The 25126-nt window shown below is 26.7% G+C and overlaps 4 protein-coding genes across 6 annotated transcripts; 1 reads left to right on the forward strand and 3 right to left on the reverse strand.

Annotated features, from left to right (window-relative positions):
• Positions 1–1474: 1474 nt before the first annotated feature.
• On the reverse strand, positions 1475–8434 carry LOC129606826 (GTPase-activating protein). 2 transcript variants are annotated; one of them, XM_055517398.1, is made up of 6 exons: positions 8198–8434; positions 5749–6438; positions 4521–5686; positions 4219–4457; positions 3754–3952; positions 1475–2524 (listed from the first exon to the last, which is right to left on the reverse strand). In XM_055517398.1, exons 1-6 carry the CDS (start codon positions 8337–8339, stop codon positions 1697–1699), a joined length of 3264 nt encoding a protein of 1087 aa, XP_055373373.1. In that variant the 5' UTR covers positions 8340–8434; the 3' UTR covers positions 1475–1696. The 2 variants fall into 2 exon arrangements, with proteins under 2 accessions (XP_055373373.1, XP_055373374.1); XM_055517399.1 differs by lacking the exon at positions 8198–8434 and adding an exon at positions 6928–7026.
• Positions 8435–11856: 3422 nt separating this feature from the next.
• On the reverse strand, positions 11857–14646 carry LOC129606911 (uncharacterized). The gene is made up of 3 exons (XM_055517542.1): positions 12689–14646; positions 12387–12624; positions 11857–12321 (listed from the first exon to the last, which is right to left on the reverse strand). Exons 1-3 carry the CDS (start codon positions 12970–12972, stop codon positions 12205–12207), a joined length of 639 nt encoding a protein of 212 aa, XP_055373517.1. The 5' UTR covers positions 12973–14646; the 3' UTR covers positions 11857–12204.
• A 129-nt stretch (positions 14647–14775) lies between these two features.
• On the reverse strand, positions 14776–24749 carry LOC129606909 (opsin Rh3-like). 2 transcript variants are annotated; one of them, XM_055517538.1, is made up of 10 exons: positions 24558–24749; positions 24263–24451; positions 24084–24176; positions 23760–24013; positions 16326–16456; positions 16128–16264; positions 16025–16056; positions 15910–15971; positions 15155–15191; positions 14776–15092 (listed from the first exon to the last, which is right to left on the reverse strand). In XM_055517538.1, exons 1-10 carry the CDS (start codon positions 24632–24634, stop codon positions 14947–14949), a joined length of 1158 nt encoding a protein of 385 aa, XP_055373513.1. In that variant the 5' UTR covers positions 24635–24749; the 3' UTR covers positions 14776–14946. The 2 variants fall into 2 exon arrangements, with proteins under 2 accessions (XP_055373513.1, XP_055373514.1); XM_055517539.1 differs by lacking the exons at positions 23760–24013; positions 24084–24176; positions 24263–24451; positions 24558–24749 and adding exons at positions 19937–20190; positions 20317–20595; positions 20735–20917.
• On the forward strand, positions 16463–19937 carry LOC129606910 (E3 ubiquitin-protein ligase sina). Its single transcript, XM_055517541.1, has one exon. The coding sequence runs from the start codon at positions 17764–17766 to the stop codon at positions 18619–18621; it is 858 nt and encodes a 285-aa protein (XP_055373516.1). The 5' UTR covers positions 16463–17763; the 3' UTR covers positions 18622–19937.
• Positions 24750–25126: the final 377 nt, after the last annotated feature.

A 25126-nucleotide genomic window follows, 5' to 3' on the forward strand; every position in this document is an offset into this window, starting at 1 on the left:
TCATATAAACATATCTGGAATCAATTTATTTGAATGTTAAACTATTGAAACTCTCACAAGAATGAAAATCTCACAAATTTTAAAATCGTGTTGGATAAAGATATTAACAAAAATTTACAGATATATTTATAAAAATATTATGTTGGTAATTTCTCCAATAAAGCAGGGTAATGTGTTTGTAGATGTTAAAATAATATTTAACATTAACACACACTGCAGTTGTAAAAGCTATGGATGATCAGATTAAGCTGAAATCAAATGTTGTATGTTTCCTACACTTATGAAGATTGTGAAGATACTAGGTAAAACTTACTGACTTATTACCAAATGGCACCCTTTATGTTGGATCTGCCACAAAGATCACGATAAACAAATACTGAGGATTCTTTGGTAGACACACTATGTTCGGTTGCACAAAAAAACAATATTTGCATTGAATTTCAAGGCAATAACTAAAATATGTGGGATTAAAGTTTATAGTACTGAACATTCCAAACAATCATCGCCAGCTACAGGAAATGTATATATACAAAACGAATTAGATCGACAAGCTATTTCACAGATTATCTCTGGTGGACTCACCGGAGCAATCAGTGGCTTTCAATCTCTTTTAGCAAACAAAATTGTGACTTAAGTTTATATTAGAAACTCCTTCACTGGGAAGCTTTCGGAGTTTTATGACATCCACTAGCTCATGGATAACTGGGTTTATAGGACCATGGTTTTGGTGGAAGGTCGTGAGTAAAACCATATCTGTTATTTCCAATGAAAAAATAATTCAGGTGTTTAATTTGAGTTGGAGGTTAATAGTAAGAAGAGTAAGAATTTGAGAAATTAGGGCACTAGTTCCTCAAATAGCTGAACAATAACTTTAAATAGTTAATATCTTGATTTTGCAAATATTCATAAAACTATCCTTGCTTGAAATTTATTAAAATCACTTGTTATTTCAAATATTAAATTTCGAAACTTTCCAAGATACTAGTTTTTAATTTATTACTGATTACAGTTCAGGTAAGCACTAACAATGAAATCAAAAAAGAGTTTCGATTTCACTGTTTTTTAAAACTTTAGATTATAATATTTTATGAATTTAGTTATTACATACATACATATAATTTAAATAGATGAAGTTATTAATTTATCTATAAAAATAAGTCAATAATACTAATATAATCGTTGTCGAATAATGTTAAAATAATTTAAATTCAGATTAATAAAAATTGATATGAATATTATTGCGCTAGAATTTATTTAGTTCATTCTGCCCAAATATGAACTAATCTGTTGATTCAATTTAATTTTGCCTAATTATTAAAAGCCTATCAATAAATGAAATCAAAATTTTGATGTTAAATGAAATTAAAATATTGGGATTTTTTTTCTTCTTATTTCTAAACAACAAATTCAAATTTCAAAAATTAACTACATATGTACATTATATTCATTCATCAAATATCAAACGCTAGCATCATATATGGGTTTTTTATACACATAATGTAAAATGATTCCAGACTAAAGAAAAATTATAAAACATTAAAATAAATAAAAAAAAAATAATGAAAAACGTGATCCTTCCATACAGGAATGTTTGCTTTTCTACCAGTTAGTTAATCCTTACAACAAAACTTTACAATTTTTTAATCAACTTAATATTTGACATATTTTTAACCCAAAATTTTCGAAATTTTGAATGTCAACAGCTGTTTGAGCTACTGACAAATTGGGAATAGCAATTTACTGACTGTTGGAGCGGTAAAATAGGAGATAAATGGAAATTTTTATTTCCAGCATTTGTAAAACATTGATGATGCGATTGTGAAATTTGATTGTTTTGCATACTTTGATGTTGAGCAGCGGCAACAGCGGCTAGACCACTTCTCATCATATGTAAATAATTATCGTCACCAATCGGTGCTTGACGACTACCATAGCGCAAATCTCTAGCTAAAATTTGTTTGTAAGTTCTATGAACTTGATCTAAATTCAGCGCTATATCCGTCAATTGATGAATAGTTTTCTGACAACTAAGCGTCTCTTCAAATGTATTCAAATTTGATAAAATAGTTTTTGTAGAGTTCCTAGTGTTATTAACATTTAATAAAGGACTTTTGCTTGCCGTGCTATAATTTGTTGGTTGTTGATCAATTGTATTAGATGGCCCCGATGATGAAGTTGATGACGTGCCACCACTATTTGATGAAATTGTTGTAGATTGAAGCATCGCTTCTAAATGAGCTAAATGTGATATAATTAATGTATGTATACGTTGAAGATCACGAGCCGGATCTAACGCTGTAGCAAGTTCAATTTGAAATTGCTCATTTGACACTTTTGTACAACCATCAGCATTTTCATCAGATAATGAACAACAACTCCAAATACCATTTATGTACGCACATGGATGATAGCTTTGTAGGCGTTCAGAATTTGATAGACAAATTTTGGTAAGTAAATCAACCCATTCTTTTTCCTCCACACAATTCGTTGTTTGAACATATAAGGGTCGATCTTTTCTTATAATCTAAATAAAAAATGCAAAAAAACATCACAAAAATCCATTCGTAAAATAAAAAATAATACCAAAATCTATGCATAAGCAGATGTATATGTACACATATGCATTTCGTTAATTTAAAAATGAAAACACAAACAACTTTCTTTCTTTTTTATTTTCAATAAAAGAATGTACGCGTGTGAAAAAGTAAACGGAAGCAAAAAATCAGGGAAACAAAATACTAATAATAATATGAAATTATGGTATGAGACACTGTTTCTCAATTATTTTAGCGTTTTTAATACTTTTTATTTACAAATAGAACAAATTATCTTAGATTTACTTTTATTTATTTTGTTCATTCAACAAAAAATAAATGCAATATATAAAATGCAAGAGAAAAAAACCCAGTGTACAACGTTTTATTATTTTAATTATGCACAAGTTTTATAAAGAAATTTTGATAAGATGAAATTCGAAAAAATTTTGGGGAAAAAAGCTATATTTTTCCATTAATCAATACTAAAACATTTATTTTATTTTAAGATTAAAGTCGAACAAAAAACTGACCGTATACTATCACTATAAAATTTTAGAACTAAAAATATTGAATTATATTATAAAATTTCATACTGAAAACACTACTTTTAAATGCAAAACACATAAGTAAAATACCGATATATTTTCGTCAAATATTTAAACAAACGAAAATTTTTTGAACTTAGCAAAATTGAGGTAGTGAAAGTTTAAATTTTTCTTACTATGAAATCTTATTGCTTTAGATTTTTTTTTTTTGCTTTTAGTGCTTGGAAGAAAAATTAATTTTTTGCTTCACAATGAAAGCAGAAAAAAACTGGAACGTGAGAATAATTTTTCCGAATTTCAATATCTATTATAAAAAATTTAATAAAAGTTATTAATAACAAACATTTTCTACGACAATAGATTTATAGAATAAACTTAAGATAATTTTTTAACCATCTTGAAAGTATTGTTATTTTACCGATAATGAAAATGAAAAGAAGTCAAAAAAGAAAACTATTGTAATTCTGATATGATTATATGAATCTCCTTGGAATTTTTAATTACAACTTTTTTCTTAATTAGTTTTATACAACATAATTCAAGTAATTACTTTTTTTTAATTGCTATGATTGTTTTCTTTATTTTCTAACAAATGAAATAGTAGAAAATAAAAAAATAAATTCACCAAACGAAATCATTAAGAATTTTTAAGTATGTATGTTATTATTTACCTGAAATATATTTTGCATTTTAAAACTCCTTTCTTGAACTCTTTCTACTCCCAATATGTCAGAAAGTGGGATATCACAGATAGATCGTTTGCCTTTTGATTTAGAATAACTCAAAGAGTGGGTTGTTAACCTAAAATAACGTTGTTTGAAATTTCTTCTCCCAAAACGTTTTCTGCCTTGTGCGCGTTTCGTCATCATCCTAAAATGTAAAAGTTATGTCTGATTAAAATTATTATGATGGTTAATATTTTTACTACTTTATGTTACTGCTCATTTATATTATATATTTTATTAATAAATAACTAACAAAAATAAATACGGAATGAACACAATATTCATATAGACTTACCAATCCCTATAGGCATAAACAAGGAGGCAATAATAAAATATAAAACATACATGTTTTTGTAAAAAGTAAGTTCTTGATTAAAAAATATTTTAAAATTTATTGAATAAATTGCGTACCCTTCTTTTAGTAGTACTGGTTCTAATATTGTGTTTTGGTTCATACTTGCACCAACGGTTGAAACAACTTCTAAAAAATGCTTTACTGCTTCAACATGTTTTTCAGTACAGAACTTTTTGTAAAGTTGCCCCGTATATTCCTCTTTGCAAGGCTGCTGAGCAGACCTTGAACTAACTAAATTTCCTAATGATTGTATTGTTTTCGATATTAATGTTAAAGTTCGATTTGTTTGAGTATCCTAAATATATTGATAATAAAAATTTAATTAACATGTAATTTTAATGAATTTATTTTATATTACCAGTGGTTCATTGGTGAGATCAAAAAGCTTTGGTCCTAATATTGCTGGAGCGAAGAATCTCAAAAAAATAAACCCTGACACAACAGAGTATCGCACCTCTTTATTTAATGGAAAGTGTTTGGCTGCACATTCTCTGAGATCATGAAAAATTTGACATAATACCGTAGGACATTTAATTGCACTTTTAGTGATTGCGTCGAACACTTTTTCAACATATTCTTGTAAATTAGACAAATTGGAAACTACAACAGATTTGTCTTTCACACGGGCTGGATCAATTTCGCATGGTTTTTTTTCGTGTAATATTTGATCTAAAACTGGTCTTAAGGTGTTATGTAAGTAATGCAATCCAGATAATCTCATAGCTTCGTCCATCATTTTTGATACTAAAGTATTTCCTCTAAATATTGTTGTGGGATCCGTCAAATTGGAAATCTCATGGTCAGCCAAAGCTTTAATTATAGGTGCTATTTGTTGTGTATGAGTAAACAAACGAACTAATGGTTGTGCAACATCCGTTTTTGAGCTTACTATTTCACCTAAAATGTACACTGCACTTGTTGTAATTGGCTGCTGTTCCACACTTTGCAACAGCAGATTTAACAAACTATCGTAAGTAGCTAAAGGAAACACATGATCTGCAGAATAAACTATTTTAAGCCGTAAGGATCCTAAAGAATTATCACAACTCAAACGGGTTCCAGGTGGGGTGGCGCAAGATCTGGATGGCCTAGATTGACTTGTGCGAGGTTGAAAATAATACCAAGCTGATGTTTGCAGGGACGATTGTTGCTGATTCCCTCTTATTGGTATTTTTATTTCACCTAAAAATATCTTTTCCGCCATACTTGACGTATCATGCCAAGCACTTATGCAGATTTCGCAAAGATCTACACCTCCTAATGGATGTATGGTATACGTATTATTCGAACTAACTGAAGATGAATCTGGTTTCGTATCTAAACTTGTAATAGATGAAGGATCAATTGTTAAATCGAAATAGTGTATTTCATCAAATTGAGGGTTAACTGTTTTTTTTCTAACTTTTGTACGTTTAGTAATTTTTCTTTTGTTGGAATACATCGCCGTAAATGTTAAAAATGGATCACATGTTCCATTTTTCTTAGTTAAACCTATACATTCCGTAACATGAATTCCCACTCGACCTAAAGGAAATATTTTATTAAAGAAAATATAATATAGTATGCATTGACATATTTAATTTTACTTTTATTATCACCATGACGAAATACGTTTGGGACATCCAAATTATTAGTATTTAAACCTAGTTTCTTTGAAGGTAAATTCCAAAAAACGTCTGCAGTTTTAGTTTTATTTAACAATGAACGGTTTGGACTGCTTGGACTTGGATTACTCAAGCAATATTCATTCATTTTGCTGCTGAGATTATCATCGTCATTTATAAAATTGCTACTGTTATTACTATTAGAAAGCCTCTCCAAATTTTCAACATTGTTGGATTCAAAATCTGATTTTCTTTTTAAATAACTAATTGTACTGCTGCCAACATTGCTAATAGAGTTCGATATGATTTCTTCAAAACTGATTTGTATATGAGCCATTCCTTGTACTTCTGAATCAGCATCAACTGGTCTTAATGAAAACCAATGATCTTTGTCATTATAATTTTCTAATTCCTCGCGTCTTATTGCTATTTTCCCAACTGGCTTATCTTGTTTAATATGTCGGTCGCGATCCCATACGTATACTGATAAATATCTAAAAGTTCTTGGAATTTTAAATTGATATTCTTCACCAAAAAATGGCGATAATGTTCGTTCGATTGTAGGTGTTCGGCATATTTCTTCTTGATCTAATGCAACAGTACAATAAACATCACGAACTCCAGCGGTTCCACCAGTTCCATTATTTCGGCTACTTAAATTTTTCGCTTCACCTGTTAGTAAATTTAAAAATTCATTTAAAAGAAAGGTAAACATCTTTCAAAATAAAATACATATGTATGTATGCGGGTATTTCAAAAGTTATTAATATGTATTTAAAATTTCAATTAGAGCATTGTCAAACAGTACATAAGCTAAGTCTCAAAACACAACTCCAGTTAAACAGTTTAAACAGTTTTATTTTATTTAATGAAATTAATTTTTAAAACGTTTAAAATTAATTGTGAAACCCAACTTATTTCTAATATTCGTGTTTTGTTAGGATAAGTGATATACTTGTTCCCTGAACTTTGATATTGCCGGTACCTACATATGTGAATGGAAATTATGTATTATAAAAAGGAAAAAAGCTATTTTAACATTCTTAAGCAAAAGTAATAGATACTTTGTATATTATTAATAAAAGATAAATTCATTAATAAAAATTCAATTCATTCATTTGCAAAATTGTCAATTAACCGAATATTTATCTTCCTACCTACACATATATTTTTTTAGGTCTCCAAAATTTTTCTTTTTTTTTTCATTTTTCATACTCATACATCATTGATCATTTTAATATATGCATAATATTATTGTTTCAATTACTTCACAGCTTAAAGAACTAAGTAGTACATTGTACCCGACCTGCTAATAAAATGACAAAAAATGTGTATAATATAAAATATACATTGTATTGAAAAAATATCAAAATCATTCATAAAAAACCTACACTTCCTAAATTTCTCTACAAAATTTCCAAAAATAATAAAAACAATAAACAATATTATTATTGGTTTCATTTGAAAATACGGCAAAGAGAAAAAAAAATTTGAACAATATCAAATTATACATACGTATTTACATAATATATAAATATACATCTATAGTTATTTTACGAACACATATATATTTTCATTCTTACTTTTTATGTTTAGAGAATTTCATTCATGAAACAAGCAAAAACAATGTGTATTGTTTTGTTATTTGCAGGTGTACATTGTGAGAATGTGTGCGTTTATCGTTAATATTATACCACATTTAAATAAAACAACATGTTTTAGAGTGTCAAGTCAAGTATAAGGAAATATAATGCTCACTTCGTGCATCGAAATTTTTCCAATGTTAAACTTACAAAAATTATATGTGTATGTACTTATTGTACGTACACAAACAAACAAGTAGCGTTTGATATTGAATCTCAATTGATAACCAAATATAGCAAAATATGAAGGCATAAAGAGAAAATAAAAAATTTATATGTACCTACTAGAGAACTTTCCGAATTTTTTGAATCTTTCCTATTCTATTAGGTTAGGTTATGTGAGAAACGCTCTAAAAATTAATTCAAGTTTTTTCAATATTTACATTTTGTTTCCTGAAATATTTAACACAGTTTCATAATTTTTATATTATATTGAATATTTTTTTGTATTTCATTTTTGTAATAAACTAGATGCTTTCATAAAAATTGGATTTTTCTTAGCACCTGCCTTTACATTGATACACTTGCATATATGTATATACCTTGAAAAAGGTAATTGGTTTAAACCGTTTATATGTATATGCATATACATAACATACACACATATGTACCTACATATCCGCGCATTCACTCATTATAAAAAACATTGATTTTACATGTTAAATTCTAAAATCACTTTACATCAAAATTTATTGTTTTTTTTTTTAAATTAAAGAATTATAATATAGATTCCACGTTTATTATTATATTTTTGAAAAATTTTGCAATCAATTTAATTTTTTTCTTACCAATTTTTATTTTTAATTGCTCTTCAACTCGTACTTTTCTTGCATCGTCAGCCATATTTGATCCATAACTATTATTTATTACATGATATACTTGATGGTGTTGGTGAGCTGTTGCTATTGATGTTGATTTTTCTCCTCTCATTATAGTCAAAAATTTCAATAAAATTTCAGGCACAAGTTTTTGTTTATTGTGCCTGTTTTTATAATATTTTAAACAAATAAAATGTTTTGTCTTTTTAAATTTTGAAACAATCTTTAATAAATAACATAAGTAAGTTTATTTCCTTGTTCTCTTATTTTACAATTTCCAATAAGACAATATTCACAATTTTACAATGATGTTTAAAAAAAATCCCATCAAAATATGTTCATTAGACAAGTAAAAATAAATGCTTTTTATTTCAATTTCATTAATATTTTTATCATTTATAAAATTATGAAACTCTCCTTTTGCTACTTTTTATGGTGTAATATCTCTTTAAGTTCTCTTTAATTTTTAACCTTCTAAATTCTGATACACATAGATTCATTCATTAGCACATCATATTTTTATTGCAATAATAAAGGAAAATTAGTTTGATTTTTACTGTGATTTAAAATTTTCGTTGTTCACAAATTTTTTTTCTTTTTTGGAATTATAATGTTGAAATGCTTTTCGTATTTTTGGGAATTAGGAATAACTAACACAAACAGCCACAGCTGCGCATAACTAAACTTCGTTATTTGTTACTTTTTTTTATCAATGAAAAAGATAAATTTTTTTTCCATTATTGTTGTGTTTTGAAAAACTATACAAATTTAAAAATTACAATTTTTTAAAATACAAAATTATCAAGACTTTGTATTCAGCTACATGTTCAAGAATATTTTACATAATAATATGCTAGTAGCACACGTAATTCATATTTATATATTAAGTACTCGCACATGTCCTTTTGTTTTTTGGAAATTTAACTTGGTCCACTAAATCAAAATACTTAAAAATACTTAGTATCGGTAAAACAAAAATTTGTATTTTAAAATATTTACTTTTTTTTTATTACAATCAGAACATAATCACATTTAACACAAAATAGCTTCACCATGTCTATGAACATTTTATACATCCTAAACACTATATGTTCTCAAAAAGACTGCTTTAATATAAAAATTATAAGAAGTAGGTACTTACTAATACTAATGGAATATAATGTTAATGCAGATGGTAAACCAAAGCAACTGTCAAAATCATTTTGTACGTGAATAATAATGCCACATGAATTTGGTTCGGCTTCTTTAAAAGAAAATTCTTTGATCATGGAAAATGTCAAAAATAAACTAGTTTCACTAATTTTAAAATGTCAAAAACATTACATATCGTTCCGAATTTTTTATAACATTATTTTTCTTGTAAATTTTCTTCCTTTTTTCTTTTAAAATGTATAAATGTGTGATTATAATATAATTCGAATTTATCAATTTTGTATTATAATAAAAAATAAATAATAGTAAACTTGACGTATTTAACTGCCCACTATACCGTATTTCCATATTGGTTGTATTCAGCCGAGCGGGCTTTTTGTCATTTATTTTTGCATTTTCAGTTGTTCACCTTATATAAGATTGTGTTAATGTTAGACAAACAAAAACTTATTCGATTTTATTTTATATTTCTAATTTGAAATACACATATGCGCAAAGAATATAATTTTTGAAGATTAGTTGAAAATTAACTTTTATTTAAAAGCAATGAAAAATTAAAGTGTAAACAAACCCAGTAAAATCAGGAAAAAATTAAAACTTGTTCCACTCATTTTAATGAATCTCGCTGCCGAAAATTGAAATACATGGGTGAAATTCTGTTTGAGAACTATGATATTTTCGACATATCAACGCAAAAAGATCGCAATATATCAATATTTTTGTAACGCAACTTGCTGTATAAAATAGAGCACCGTTGGCCTGCATTTAATTTGTTATTTCTTTACAAATTATATTTTAAATATTTACAAATTTAAATATTACGTATCAGTATCATATACATACATGATAATGTTATTATAACCCAACATTGAATAAGTAAAAAAATATAAAATAATATACATAAAATAATTTTATTTGAAAAATATCAGTATATGAATAATATTTTTTGAAAAATACAAATTGCAATTAGGTTTATCAATTACCTACACAGGCATAATGCCTGAATATTGTGCACAATATTAACTTTAAATTTTTTGTTATTTAAAAATATTTTTCTTTTTTTTATATATGAATGTAAAATTGTTCACTGTTTTGACCTTTTTGAATTTGTCTTATATTACTAGCTTAAAGAAAAAAACTTTTTTGTCAGTTCCCAATTAGCTGACAAGTTTATTTAACTAAATATAGGTATTATATTTATTTTATTATGTATTATATATATTATATATATTTTATTATATTTATTTTTATTTAACTAAATAATTTAACCGACTGCCCAGCTCCATTTCACTTCACATCTTCAAGAAATATTTGCAATGAAATAGAAGAACATAGAAATAAAAAGGAAAAATTTTTAAATATCGTCAACTAAAACGAAAAACTGATGTAATACATTAACGTGTCTATATTATTAAAATATTTGTAGTGTAGACGTAAAAAAACAATGCTATGGAATTCATAAAATTCAAAACAAGATTTGCCTGTTTTTGCTCTTTTTTCAAAATTTTTTAATACTTAATAAGAATTGATGCTTATTCTTTTAATTACTCGTCTAAGCTAAAGTCTTGCTTAGTCAACTGAGAAAAGATGCTACAATAGTATTATATCGAATTTAAAAATATCGATAGTGGGATAGTGCCATATCTAGGTGGAATGTTAGCAAAATTATGATCGTAAATTGCTAAAATGTAAAAAATAAATGATAGTGGGATAGTGCCATATCTAGGTGGAATGTTAGCAAAATTATGATCGTAAATTGCTAAAATGTAAAAAATAATTTGTCCCGCATACGCTATAAATGCCGTAATGTTTGACATTTAATTTCGCAGATTAGTTTTTACTCTTGTATAACACAAAAAAAATTCAGTTCAAAAACTCTTTACATCAGCTTTTTTTTATATTTAATAAAGCTTATATACGTTTACATATACGTCATTCTATATACGTAAACAGTAACTTAGATTAGGGTAATGTTTACATACGCATCCATTATTTAATCGGACTTCTAAAAGTTTTCAGCAGCCTATTTTTTTTTCTTGCTTTTTTGTGTCAAATTTTTAAGTTTTGACATATAGTTTGATATAACTTCAATGTATAAACATGTAAACAGTCATATAAACTTTGTCGCAAATTTAATCTTAAGTTTTTTCGTTTATGTAAATAATACCGTAGATTTTGTCGTATATGTAAAAGTAACTCATTTTTTTAGAAAATAATGAAATATTAATACGAACAAACTGGAAAGACTAACTAAATAGAACGCAAGATTTCTGGATGATGGAATCATTAATCTTGTTGGTATCCAAAAAGTTTTGGCGCACAGTTCTGGACGAGGGGAATGAAACGTATGTCAGTCATTGATGCAAAAGTAGTATTGTGTAAATTTAGAATTATACCGGCTTTTTCCTATTTTCATAAAACTATAAAACTTTATAGTTATAAACTTATTTACAAAAAAAAAAAATTTGCAATGCATATATCACATTGTGAAATATAACTTATTTTTATTAGATATGAATAGAACTTTATTGCAAAATATCTACTTATCCACTTTTTAAACCTGCATTTTACGTAGTTATATGTAAATATACGTTACTACATTCAATTTCATTTAAGACATCCTACATAATTTGCTTTTCTTTGTTCGTTTAAACCCATAAGTACCTTTACAACAAAATTTTAAGATGTATTATAACAATAAAAAGTAGAACATTTATATTGAAATAAACTACATAATATATCTAATGAATTTTTAAATTTACACTTTATTTACAGCAACTGATTACTCTTCCGCGTATACCTACAATCTAATCTAAACAGAATTTTTAACGTAATTTCCAAAAAGCAATTGACATACTCAATGCCAAAATGGTTCCAAAGGTGATGTACAAGGCTGCGTTGCCAGGTTTTCTTTTTTCATGTTCTAAACTATCGCAGCATATCTTAAATTGATTTCAAAATAAAAATAAATATAATTCATAATTTGCTATGTATTGTATAACATTACTTCTTCTAGATTTTTTAACTCCTTTTCTATTTCATCTGTCATATGTTGTAATTCACATAAGGCATCTAAAACAAATTTGCTGGCAAAATTTCTTTCGTCTACAACAATATCCCCAGACGGTTTTAATTTTAATTTTAAATTTGTTGCTGTTAGCGCCAATTTCATTGTATTTAAATAAGAAGCAGCACTGTCTACAATTTCACTATTATACCTCGCGGCCTCAGAAGAATTTTTTATGCTAAAATGAAAGATAAATTTAATTATTTTTATTTCATTTAATGATGTTTATTTTTTCCAATTACTCGTCCAAGCTAAAGTCTTGCTTAGTCAACTGAGAAAATATCTCCAACATTTCGGTTTGTATACAATTATCCTTAATTCCAAATAGTTGAAGATCTTCTCTGTTAAGGGATGCTAAATCTCTGAATTCTATACCTTGTTCAAAAAACTTCTCACTGCAATCATATGCTTCATTACCAAAATTTGACAATAGCAAAGATACTGATTCATCATTACGAGCTCGAGCTAATTTATTGTCTCGAACATGCCGTCGAAATTGTTCAAAATAATCAACATTCGATATCATACTGAAATATGTTGTTGGCACTCAAGTTTTTATTAATAAAAAAACAAAGCAAATAAAAATTATCATTATTTATAAAATACAATTATCAATTATAAGTTACTAATCAGCTTTGCCACTTGCTGTTGTTTACAATTATTAGTTAAACTCTTGACATTATAAAAAGTACATCTGTCAACCGTGATTAAACTTCAAGATTTTCAATGTCGTGATGCTGTAGTTGAACATATAAGATTGACTTGCCGTTTAGTTAAAAGCAACAGCAGTTTTAAGTATACACAATGATGGATCTATTTGTTTTGTACTCTACCTTGTAAACAAAAAAGGACACAAGAGAATATTAATGTCAAATATAACGGACACGAAATTTTTATACAGTAAAACACGGTTAAGTGGAAATCGATCAGGCAAGAAAATTTTGTCCACTATAAGCGTGTTTTCCACTTATACGAATTCGACTTAAAAAATTACCTCCGATGTCAAAGAATTGAATTTATTAAAAACTGGTTCTAATTATAAGTTAAAAATTAAAATTTTATTTCAAAATCAACAAAAAATCAAAAAATTGCACATTTAACTTCATTATAAAAATAATAATAGCAATGGTAAATTAATTTCCCTTAATAGAAAACATACATAATATTGACAACTTACAAACTTTTTTTATTCACAAAATATTTTATGATTTTTGCTTGGGTTTTTGTTTTTAAAGTTTGTAAAAATGCTTTCTCAAGATTTTCAATACTCTGCATATTAAATTCATCTTCAAAATTATTTTGTTCTAAATAAAGTGTAAGTGTTGAAAGAGCTATTATAGCATCTTTTTTGAGAACTTTAAAAGGAGGTTCAGAATTTTCCACAAAATTTAGTTCTTCATCGTTTTCCTCATTAGTTCTTCATAATTTCTATGTCGGTCCAATCACCGTAACATTCTAGATTGTCATCACATGCTACAATCTCAGTAAATACTTTTTCTGGTATCGAAATCAACACTCAAAATTTGACAATGACAGAAACTAAAATATTTTGTGTAGCTACATAGTGTTGCTTTTCTTATTTTGTAGTTGAGAGTGTATTTTTTCATTTTTGACATTTATGCTAAATAAAAACAGGGATGTGCAGTTAACCGAATAAATTTACATATTAAGTATTACATGAGGGAAAAAATATATGTGCAGATAAGCGTGTTGTGCACTGTTGAATTTTTTTATATGAAAAAATCGAAAAAAGTACAAGCCACGAAAATTTGATGCAATTAAGCGTGATCCACTTAACCGTGTTTTACTGTATATGAGTCTTAATGAGCGTTTACATAAAAAAGTTACTGCATATAAGTTTTCAATAGTAGTAATTGTCATTTGGTTTTTGATACAGTTATGATCTACTGGCAGTTATGATGTTGGCGTTTAGTCAGTTGATTTTTTAAAATACATACATCTTTGAAAGGAGAACTTTGTGTATTTTTTCAAATTTTTTTTTTTTTTTTAATTTGCTCAAATTACTTACTCAGTAGCAACTAGCAAAATTTTCTTGCCAGTTGAGAAGGTAATAAACTTATAAGTTAAAATATTGAAATTAATTAATAAAATATTGAAAATAAATATTGGATTAGTAAAATTTTTGTCTGATTTCCAATTTTGTAAATAACTTGCCTATGCAAACATTTAATTACGCAATTTAACACATGATTATCCAAATCATCAATGGTTATTTTTATGGAAAATTAAAGCTTTCGCAAAAAATATCCGGATTTAGCAAAATTCATTTTAATATTTATTAAAATACTTAAAAAGTAAAAGTCGAAAATACTTTGCAAAAAAGGAGCTACTTTAATTCTTTAACAAAAAAAACTACAAAGAATAAATAATTTTTTTTAAGCAATCTTATCTTCTTTATCCAGAAAAAGATAAGCGTTGTATTTGTATTGTGTAATCGTAATCAAGCGTTATTTTTTAAATTTAAAATCTTGTGATTTTTTTACGCTGTTGGAGCTGCATTTTCGGAAGTCGTATTTGTGGATTGTGTCTCTTTAGACTCTTCTTTCTCATCAATAGCTAACCAAGGTAATCTCTTTTGTAATTCCAAACGATATCGTGGATGACTAATAGCGTACACATACGGATCTTTAAATATTAAATAATATGCATGGGTATTGAAATAAATGAAAATAATGAATTATATGTACCTATACATGCTACAAGTTTACATGCACATGCTGGAATCTAAAAACAAAAGTTAAATATAATTTTACTTGAATATCATCAACATTTAAACATTATTGAAACACAACCTTATTGGAATTATAGAAATTTTAATTTTTTTAATATTTTTCGTATAGTGCAGTTATATGTTAAATATTTGATTTAAATGGTATAATAATATAATAAACAAAATTAGTTTTACCGTAAGATTCAATAGGTTGATCCATTTGGTTGAGTAGGATAAAAAGTTAAATCGATTATGAGTATGCTGATCAACAGTTTTGGAAGTTGAATGTTGAGTAGAATGAAAGTTTTTTTGTTTTTCTTATCCAACCAAATGAATCGACGTGTTTAACCAATAGATACACCAAGCATAGACTGATAACGCAAAAAATATTTTATAGGCAAAATCAAGAAACAGCGTTTGCGTTTTTAGATTTTCATAGAATGCTTGTCAATAAAGGAAATTTTGCGGAATAAATTTTTTATTTTAGTGATGAATAACACATACAAATAAGAAGTATTTGGTTTCTGATGAAATTTAGAAATCAGTGGTGAACATTTATTCTGTCAAATTTGTATAAAACTTATAACATAAAAATTAATTTTTGATACCGTGCAACTGAATTATCATTTCCGTATTGCCAATAAGTGTGATTCTGATTGCAAATTGCATTATAAATTTATAACATATTAAAAAATTTAAAAGTATAATTTTAAATGTGATCATAAACAATACCATCGTTACTCCCGGTGTAAGCAAGGTTTTATCGCCAAATGCTCCGATCAAGCTCATCACACCTAAAAATATAAAAGAATTTGATTAAGAGTTTAAACCACTTAAAAAAATTTACCATAAGGTGTCCAAGAAGCTACAAAAAGGAAGCTGTAATTATTTTTTGTTAATCATTATGAAATTTCAAATATGGAGTATTTATAAAGTATTAATATAAATACCAAATTGTAATTGCCGCTTTAGCTATCCTAATTTCTGCCGTTTCTTTATTTTGCCCTTGATTTGATCTTAAAGAATCTACGTTCATTTTTTTCGCTTGTTCTCTCAAAGTTTTTTCATGAGCAAAAACATGTGATACCTTAATAAATCGAACCGCGATTTAATTTATTTTAATACAAGCTATAGCATATTAAACTTACAATTTGACTGTAAAAATATATTATCATCGTCATTGGCATTACGTAGCTGCAGAAAAATATACATCCAACAAATAATCTTGTATCGAAATTATCAGTCATATAATCAAATGTACATGATGTTAAGTATCCCTCTACAAGAAAGAAATATCTTTGCTAGATTTTACTCTACGAAAAAATGTAGTCAAATAAACAATATATTAAAAACAAGAAACATCTGAGCTTTAAAAACCTTTTTTAAATGTTCAATTTTGATAGAATAGACACATAATGAGAACCCCATAAAGATTTAATAGCTTCCATCCGTTTCAACCGACTCGAAAAACCAAGAAATTTCCAAGAATTGTTGAACATATTTATTGAATATGTATTTATATTTAATTTTATATTGACCTCAACGAAACTGATGCACATGTTGAACTGTGTGGCTAGAGTTAATGATTAATGGTCGAAGTCAAAAAACTGCAGTGTAAAATTGAATATTTAAACCGTTTTTATTAAAATTCACTAAGAATAGCGTTTCATGAACTATTTAACGGGGGTAAATAAGCGCAAAACATTTTATATATTTTTTCAGATGAAATGAATGAACAATAATACATAAAAAATGTAATTTATTAAACTTCCATCGCAACTTAGTTTGGAATATAAAAGTAAATAAAAACGTGTTAGCATTGCAAATGCTTTACACTCAACCAGAATCAAAATTTGTAACAATTATGAGCATAATTATAGCCAATGCATAGAAATATTTAATATTTCATCACTGCCGAATATGAATTAAAGTATGAAAACCCTACTTTTCATTTGAATATGAATCAAAGTTTAAAAACGCTACTTATTTTCCTGTCAAAAGAAGGGGATTAATTGCATAAAGTGAAGTTGTCAAAATCATTTTAATGGAGTCAGTTTGTATGGTTTTATGTGCCTGAAAAAAAATAATATATTTTTTCATATTTAATTAATAAATAAACTCACAAACAAACTACAAAATAGTTTATAGTTAAGATATAGAATTATTCAAAGAAAAAGTAAATAATTAAAAATGTTATAGAGTACCAGTTTTTTTAATTCAATTGAAAGAAAAGTTTAGAGTTTGCATTTGTTGCAATATAGAAAAAAACTAGAAATTGTTTAATTTGTTCAAAATGTAAATATCATAGGCATCAGTTATTATCAATCTCAAAATTTTTATAAATGCTACAATAATCACAAAAACGAAATAACAAAAAAATACTTTTGCCTTAAATCTTGGTTGAACAATTAAAAATGTTTATTAAAATTGATGCTTTAATTTTTTAAAAAAGATACACAAAAGTTTGAAAGAAATTTTTATAAAAGAATTTATGTGTATGCAATGCAAGTGATTTGATTAAGTAATTAACATTGATCAACTAATGAAAACAAGTAAAGTGGTTGTTTAACTTATATCGTCTAAAATATGTCAAACAAAATTAATCCGAAACGTAGAGAAACCTCAGCTAATGCATCTTCATCCAGTAGTTCATCTCTTTCATCTGGTAGTGGAGGCGATGGTTCAATGTCTAACGATCTAGCATCTCTTTTCGAATGCCCAGTTTGCTTTGAATATGTATTACCGCCGATTTTGCAATGCCAAAGTGGTCATCTTGTTTGTGCTTCATGCCGCTCAAAATTAACTTGTTGCCCGACATGTCGGGGTTCTCTAGGAAATATACGAAATTTAGCTATGGAAAAAGTTGCATCAAGTGTAAAATTTCCATGTAAGCACTCGAACTATGGGTGTACGGCATCTTTAAGTTATACAGAAAAAGTTGAGCACGAGGAAACTTGTGAAAAACGACCATACCTGTGTCCTTGTCCAGGTGCATCTTGCAAATGGCAAGGTCCTTTAGAACTAGTCATGCCACATTTAATGATGTCACACAAATCGATTACAACACTACAAGGAGAGGATATCGTTTTTTTGGCTACTGATATAAATTTACCCGGAGCTGTGGACTGGGTAATGATGCAATCATGCTTTGGACATCATTTTATGCTTGTATTAGAGAAGCAGGAAAAGTTTGATGGTCATCAACAATTTTTTGCTATTGTTCAGTTAATTGGTTCTAGAAAAGAAGCTGAAAATTTTGCCTACCGTTTGGAATTAAATGGAAATCGTAGGCGTTTAACTTGGGAGGCAATGCCAAGATCAATTCATGAAGGTGTCGCGAGTGCTATTCTTAATTCAGACTGTTTAGTTTTTGATACATCGATCGCCCAACTTTTCGCTGATAATGGGAATTTGGGAATTAATGTTACGATTTCTATTGTTTAAAGACAATTCTTATTTTTTTATTTGAATTTCGAAAAGATAATGAATATGGTAATTCATTTTTCATGATGATCCAAATTTCTTGTAACTTAAAAAAAATGATTTGTTAAATTAACTTCAATCAAGAGCTGTTTTATTTTAATTTAATTTTAAGATATTCTTAATTAAAGGTCTTACGATTGTCATAAATAAAATAAATTGAAAATTTTAAAAACTTGAAATATACAATTGTAACAAAAAGTAATGAAATTATACCAAAAAAATGAAATTGAAATTATCTAATATTTACTGAATGAATAGATAAATGGTCTAGACTGGTTACAATTTTCTTAAAAGCATAAAATTTCAAAGCTATCAAAAATAAAAGACTTGGGTCTACATATTAATTTTTAAATTTATTTCAGTTAATTATTTTTATTTAATCTCTAAATAAAAATATATATTAGGCATACCGTATTGTTAAATAATTGAATAATTAAATGATTTACCTAGATTAAACCAAGTAAAAATAATTCATTGCATATTGGGAAAAATGTATATTGAAAACATAATAGTATCAAATATTTTGTCGTTTTAATGTCTCATTACAAAAAAGGAATAAAGTTAATTTTTAGGAAAAAATGTGTATATTATTTTTCACAATTATTTTATGACGGTTGTACTGATTATTTATTATAATTGAAACAAACTTTCTTTAATACTGATTTGGTGGCGAAATGAAAATATGAAATCGAAAAAATTTGCGATACAAAATATGTACATATATTTTTTGTAAAAATATTTTTGAGAACGAAAATATTATGTAAATATTTTCATAACAAGCACACACGTGCATATTAAAAATATTATTTACTATTATTAATAATTTTATTTTAATTTTACGGATAACGCGATTTTCGAGTGACTTTTGTAAATTAATTTTTTAAACCAATTTTCGTCAAAAACTTACAATAATTATTTACTTTGAAAAACTCGTTCAAGGAATATGGTACAAAAACCATGATTAAGAATTACGTCTTAATCCAATATCCATGCAATTTGTAAAGTGAAATTTTAGGTAAATTGTTCAATAAGTTTTGTTTATGTGTTTTCAATACATTTAGGTAAAATACAAAATATATAAGTAGGTACCTACATACATATATTTAGTTTAAGTATTTAGATTACGTGCGAGATTATGTAGCTCACAAATCATTATGTATTTCTGATATTAAATAATTTTAAATATATATTTTTAAATATCTTTGGTTTATTTTGTATTAATTTAAATAAGTAAGCTGTTAATTAGATCTCGGGAGTTATTTTATAAAAAACAAACCTGGCACAAATCGTCCCCAAACCTCGGTTAGGGGCATTACTGTCCATGGAATACAGTAAATCCACAAAAATGTTAACATTACAATAGCTTTAACCTTTGTAAGTTTTCCTTCGAGGGGACTTGTTATGACGTTATATCTATCGTATGCTATAAAAGCATTGGTCATCGAAGCACCTATGCCAGTCATTGAACCCATTATTCCATAAATTTGACATCCAAAGTGACCTAAAGAATATCCCCTCATAAATGAATTACTATAAATAAAAATCAAACACATTAAAAAAAAGTATTTGATAAAATAATATCTATTGTGTGCTATGTACATAATGTTGATTTTGTTTTTGTAAATTTTTTTCAGAAGGAAACCACAAAAATCTTACTATATAAAAACAGGCGTTTTCAACATCATGACAAAATCACAGATAGCTAAGTTTATAACAAAATAATTTGATGGAGTTCTAAGGCTTTTTGCCCCACTAAAAATCCATATTACTAAACCATTTCCTACTAAAGAGAATACTGTGAAAAATACGTATAATAATCCAAGCATAAAATGCATAGATGCAGGTGGTTCTGGATAAGACAGCCAATGATCTGGTACATGAATTATTTCATCCGGTGGTATATTCCATCCTATTAAACGAATTTCTGATGACTGCCTTTAAATTTTATATACATGTGAGTATTTATATAACATATAAACATGAGTATAGAATGAGAATATTATAAGTACACATTATTATGGTTTTATTAAATAAGAATATATTCTAATTACTAATATTTAAACTAAAATTTTACCTTGCTTCGGGATGTAATAAAGTCACATTATCATATACTTCATTAATATCACTCGAAAAAGTCATACTATATAACTTAATATGTTATTATTTAATTAAATTTCACAAATTTAACTTAAAAAAATTATCCCAAAGTTCAATAAATCATATAAATGTAATTCGTTTAAAGTATTTACCGTACAAGAAAAGTTTTATCGATGTCACGTCTTTTTATACTAATTTCCTCAAATTTGCTAAATATTAATTTACTAAATACCAGTAATATAATATAAAACTCTCGAATATTTAGTATAAAAGGATTAAAGATAAACTGAACAATTTTTAGCTGACTAAGACTTATTTGTGAAGGTGATTTGATTTATTTACATAGTGCTTATTATGTGCCTATTTACAACTTTTAAATGGAAAATAGAATTGATTTTATTTTTTTGCATATTCTTTTGCAGTGATTAAATATTTTTAAATTCAGACGTTTTTAATTTAAATACATAATATATAATACATTATAGATTTACTTTATCTTACATTGGAAATTATATACAATTATATATATTTTAGTTTTCTACGCATATATGTTTAATGATTAGCAAAAATATCATTTTGATTTGAGCTGCATATTACCGCCCACACTGAATGTAAATTAGTAAATCTAAAGATAGTAATAAATGCGACAAAAACAAATTGATTATTAATCAAGATATTTCCAAGTCTCAGAAATATAAAATTAGTGTGCAGTAAATATTGTTACTGCGGCCAAATTTGTCCAAAAAGTTTGCTAATTTTAATTTATTACATTTGAAGAATATTATATGAAACGTGGTTAAAAATATAAACTTGATCTCATGTTGAAATCCATTTTTTTGAAAAAAAAAATTATCCAAAGAGTTTATATTGCTCAAAAACGAGTATTAAATTTCAAGCAAATCTTTTCATTGCGATCATAGTTTTTATATTTATGTAAGCTTAGTATACTTAGTTCTCCAAGTTTAAATAAAGTTAATGTTAAAAACTGAATAGATTTCAATAATAACCTTTGTTGAGCATTTTAACTACATTAATATTAGCCTATACCATTTAAATTTAAAATATACTAAATACTATCAATAGAATCTTTTCTATAACTTTTAATTGATAAAATCTTAAAAGTTAATAAAAGGACGTTGAAAAAAATAGAAATCAGCATTTTTAATTTGTGTTATACATACATACACACATGTAGAAAGGAATAATGTGCTACTCATACATCACATAATATTATTTATAAAAATTTGTGCATACTATTATTAAAACATATAACTTAGAATTACAGACCTTCATTTTAATGTTCATTTTTTAGATTCAATTTCCTTCTTATATGAGAATCACAATATGAGAATTTTCAATCATTAGTTATTCTTTGATTGCGGGAGACAGTATTAAATTCAATTATTTTATTTTTCATTTTTATCGTTTAGGTAAGAATAAAATCAAAAAATGTATAAATATAGGTATCATGTATTATTATTAACATTAATTATATCTATTAATTAATAATTTATTAACATTAATTATACCTATTAATTAAAGAGTAAGAAAAAACCGCTGATAACTGGTGATAGTGATTTAGTGATATACTAAAATACTGTTTGGTAGGTCTGATAATTTTCAAGTGGTGAACAAGAAACCAAGTTGATTACATAAATGTGCAATTGATTATAAATAAAGTGTGAGTTCTAACCTACCAGAAAACAAAACGCAAAGCTAATCTTCTGATGGTACAAACCGAAAGTCTTAGTATGGAGACGAAGCTAACAATATTGATGCGTGTGGATCTTGTAATTTAATAATAAAATCAAATATGTAAACGTAATGTGCACTCATATTTGCAACTAATCACACTTTTTGTGTACCGATGTTTAGGGAAATACGTCTATTTAGAATACATACACCAAAGGGAAAAGCAGTAGCACAAAGTTGCAACGGTACTCAGCTAGACATAGTAAGATACATGCTCTTAAACTCTGGTTTGCCGAAATAATTATCTACGGTTTAAAGACAGTAATGAAACGTAGAGTCATTGAAATCAAGAACTATATGAATTGATTTTCTGCTCATAAGTTTAAGATTTTGAACACGAATAAATTTGTAAAGACGAAATATGTGAAAACAATAAATTAAAAACTTGTGAATGAATAAAACCAGGAAAGCGTTATTATGAATTTTACTAGATCATAGTTGTGAAGTTAATAGGTAATGCGATTATTACACTAATTGAAGAGGTCATGCCGTTTGAAAGTGCTGAAAAAATTATCAACAACGAGAATACAGAAAATTATTAAATGCATTGCATTTTTCAACTGAAGATGCTGCAGAAAAAAATGGACTACATCAAATGAAATAGGAACTATAGGTCCTCCGGAAGTTGAGAGCACTAGTCTTCGAATATTGCCTAGCAAAAATCAGGTAAGAAACAAAAACCACACTGTCAGCTATGGAGACTGAATACGCTTCATTAATTTTAATCCACAAAGGAGTCATGGAAGAAAAATGTTGAAAGAGAACTTGATTTGTTCTTGACATCAATTTATTGAAACAATCAAAGCGAAGCTACATTTTCGTCAAATGACACCAAGCATCTTAAATCAAAACATATCGGCATTCCATATCATTACAGTAGAGAAAAACAAAATACGAACATCATAGAAGTTTCATACCTGCTTACAACTGATATGATGTACCTAAATATTTTGAAAATTAATGAATAAGAACACCTAAATCTTTTGAAAATTTTTACAATAAAAAAATTATCAACACATACATTATGTATGTATGCAGTATGTAGTAAATGAATTTCAATTTTACATTTAATTTTTAATAATCATTTATGAATGTTACTTCTTATTTGTCTTTTTATTTTAATGAAAAATCACAGCACATAAAAACCCATATACATATCTATGTATATGTGTACTTAATATATAATTTTACATATTAAAGTAATATAAGACTGATATAATATGTAAGTAAACTTCTTGTTTTACAATTACCTGGTACAAATCTTCCCCAAATTTCGGTTAGTGGCATAACTGTCCATGGTATGCAATACAACCAAACGAAAGTTATCATTAAAATTGCTTTCGGCATTGATAAGTGACCATCCATCGGGCGTGTAATAACACTATAGCGATCGTATGCAATAAAAGCATTTGTCATTCCACCACCAATTCCTGAAATTGAACCTATAACAGCAAATAATTGACATCCAATGTGACCTAAGGCAAAACCTCTTGAGAAGGAATTGCTTTTGTAGTTTAGATAAGAAAAATTAATTAAATTAATTAAGTATCTTGAATTTAATAAATATTCCTTACTATAAAAATATCGGTGCTTTCGCTAACATTATAAAATCAAGTATGGCTAAATTAACCACAAACATATTTGAAGCAGTTCTTAAACTTTTTGCACTTATTTTACAAAATGTTTTTGAGTTTTTAGAACATAAAAATTTAAAATTTTATTGATTAAATTTAAAAATATTAATAATTTGTACCATGTAAAAACCCAAATAACTAATCCATTTCCGACTAATGAGGCGACCATTAAAAATGTATATAAAATTCCTAACATAAAATGTATAGATGCCGGTGGTTCTGGATATGAAAGCCAATGATCTGGGACATGTTCAAGTTCCTCTGGTGGTATATTCCATCCATTTAAACGAACTTCTTGTACTGCAGTTCTATTATTAAAATTAGGAAATATTAAGATTAGTATTGTTGAAAATAGCAAAGCAAACAAATTTTTTTTCATTTTTCTCAAATTACAAATATTACAGATTTCCTTACCGTGCTAATGGAGCATTAATTGAATTTGAACTTAGATTATGATCCTGCCAACTTGGAACTATGTCCCAATTAACCATAGTTATATATTTTTATGATTTTGAAATAGTAACCGTAGATATTGTAAAAGTAATCAATAATAAAATTAATGAAAAACGAGATTGAGGCCTCTTCATGAAAGAAGACGAACTGGCAAAAAATATTTTAATTTTTCAATTTATATATGCAGTTTAATTTGGATACTAGATACAAAAATTGTGGACAAAATTATAAAACACAATAAAGTGAAATATACGATGGGTAATCAAAGTCAATAAAAGGATTAGTTAACACGAAAATATCGCACGCAATATTTAAATAGTTTTTTTTTTTCTTAATATTTTGCCTCATTTTGCGGTATTTTATATTAAAAATTTCTTTATAGGCAGGTACATCAATATTTTATTTTGTCTTTCCCATGTTCTGTATGCTCATGTAAATGTGTACATATGCACATACAAAGGTGCATATGTTCACATACCTAAGTATTTACATATGTTTTGCAGTTACATTTTTAAATTCTAGAATTCTTT

The sequence above is a fragment of the Condylostylus longicornis genome, unplaced genomic scaffold (genome assembly GCF_029603195.1).
Source record: "Condylostylus longicornis isolate FDR11 unplaced genomic scaffold, ASM2960319v2 ptg000022l, whole genome shotgun sequence".
NCBI classification, from domain to species: Eukaryota; Metazoa; Arthropoda; class Insecta; order Diptera; family Dolichopodidae; genus Condylostylus; species Condylostylus longicornis.

Excerpts from the sequence above, each read along its gene's own strand:
- LOC129606826 (XM_055517398.1), bottom strand. The coding sequence starts at position 8,339 with ATGAGAGGAGAAAAATCAACATCAATAGCAACAGCTCACCAACACCAT. Across the intron at positions 5,687-5,748 it reads TCGTCATGGTGATAATAAAA|GTCGAGTGGGAATTCATGTT; the intron begins GTAAAATTAAAT and ends TATTTCCTTTAG. Across the intron at positions 4,458-4,520 it reads ATCTCACCAATGAACCACTG|GATACTCAAACAAATCGAAC; the intron begins GTAATATAAAAT and ends CAATATATTTAG.
- LOC129606910 (XM_055517541.1), top strand. The coding sequence starts at position 17,764 with ATGTCAAACAAAATTAATCCGAAACGTAGAGAAACCTCAGCTAATGCA.
- LOC129606909 (XM_055517538.1), bottom strand. The coding sequence starts at position 24,634 with ATGGTTAATTGGGACATAGTTCCAAGTTGGCAGGATCATAATCTAAGT. Across the intron at positions 24,452-24,557 it reads ATTAATGCTCCATTAGCACG|AACTGCAGTACAAGAAGTTC; the intron begins GTAAGGAAATCT and ends TTTTAATAATAG. Across the intron at positions 16,057-16,127 it reads AAAGCGGCAATTACAATTTG|CTTCCTTTTTGTAGCTTCTT; the intron begins GTATTTATATTA and ends AAATAATTACAG.
- LOC129606911 (XM_055517542.1), bottom strand. The coding sequence starts at position 12,972 with ATGATATCGAATGTTGATTATTTTGAACAATTTCGACGGCATGTTCGA. Across the intron at positions 12,625-12,688 it reads CAAGACTTTAGCTTGGACGA|CATAAAAAATTCTTCTGAGG; the intron begins GTAATTGGAAAA and ends CTTTCATTTTAG. Across the intron at positions 12,322-12,386 it reads AGTTAAAAAATCTAGAAGAA|ATATGCTGCGATAGTTTAGA; the intron begins GTAATGTTATAC and ends AATCAATTTAAG.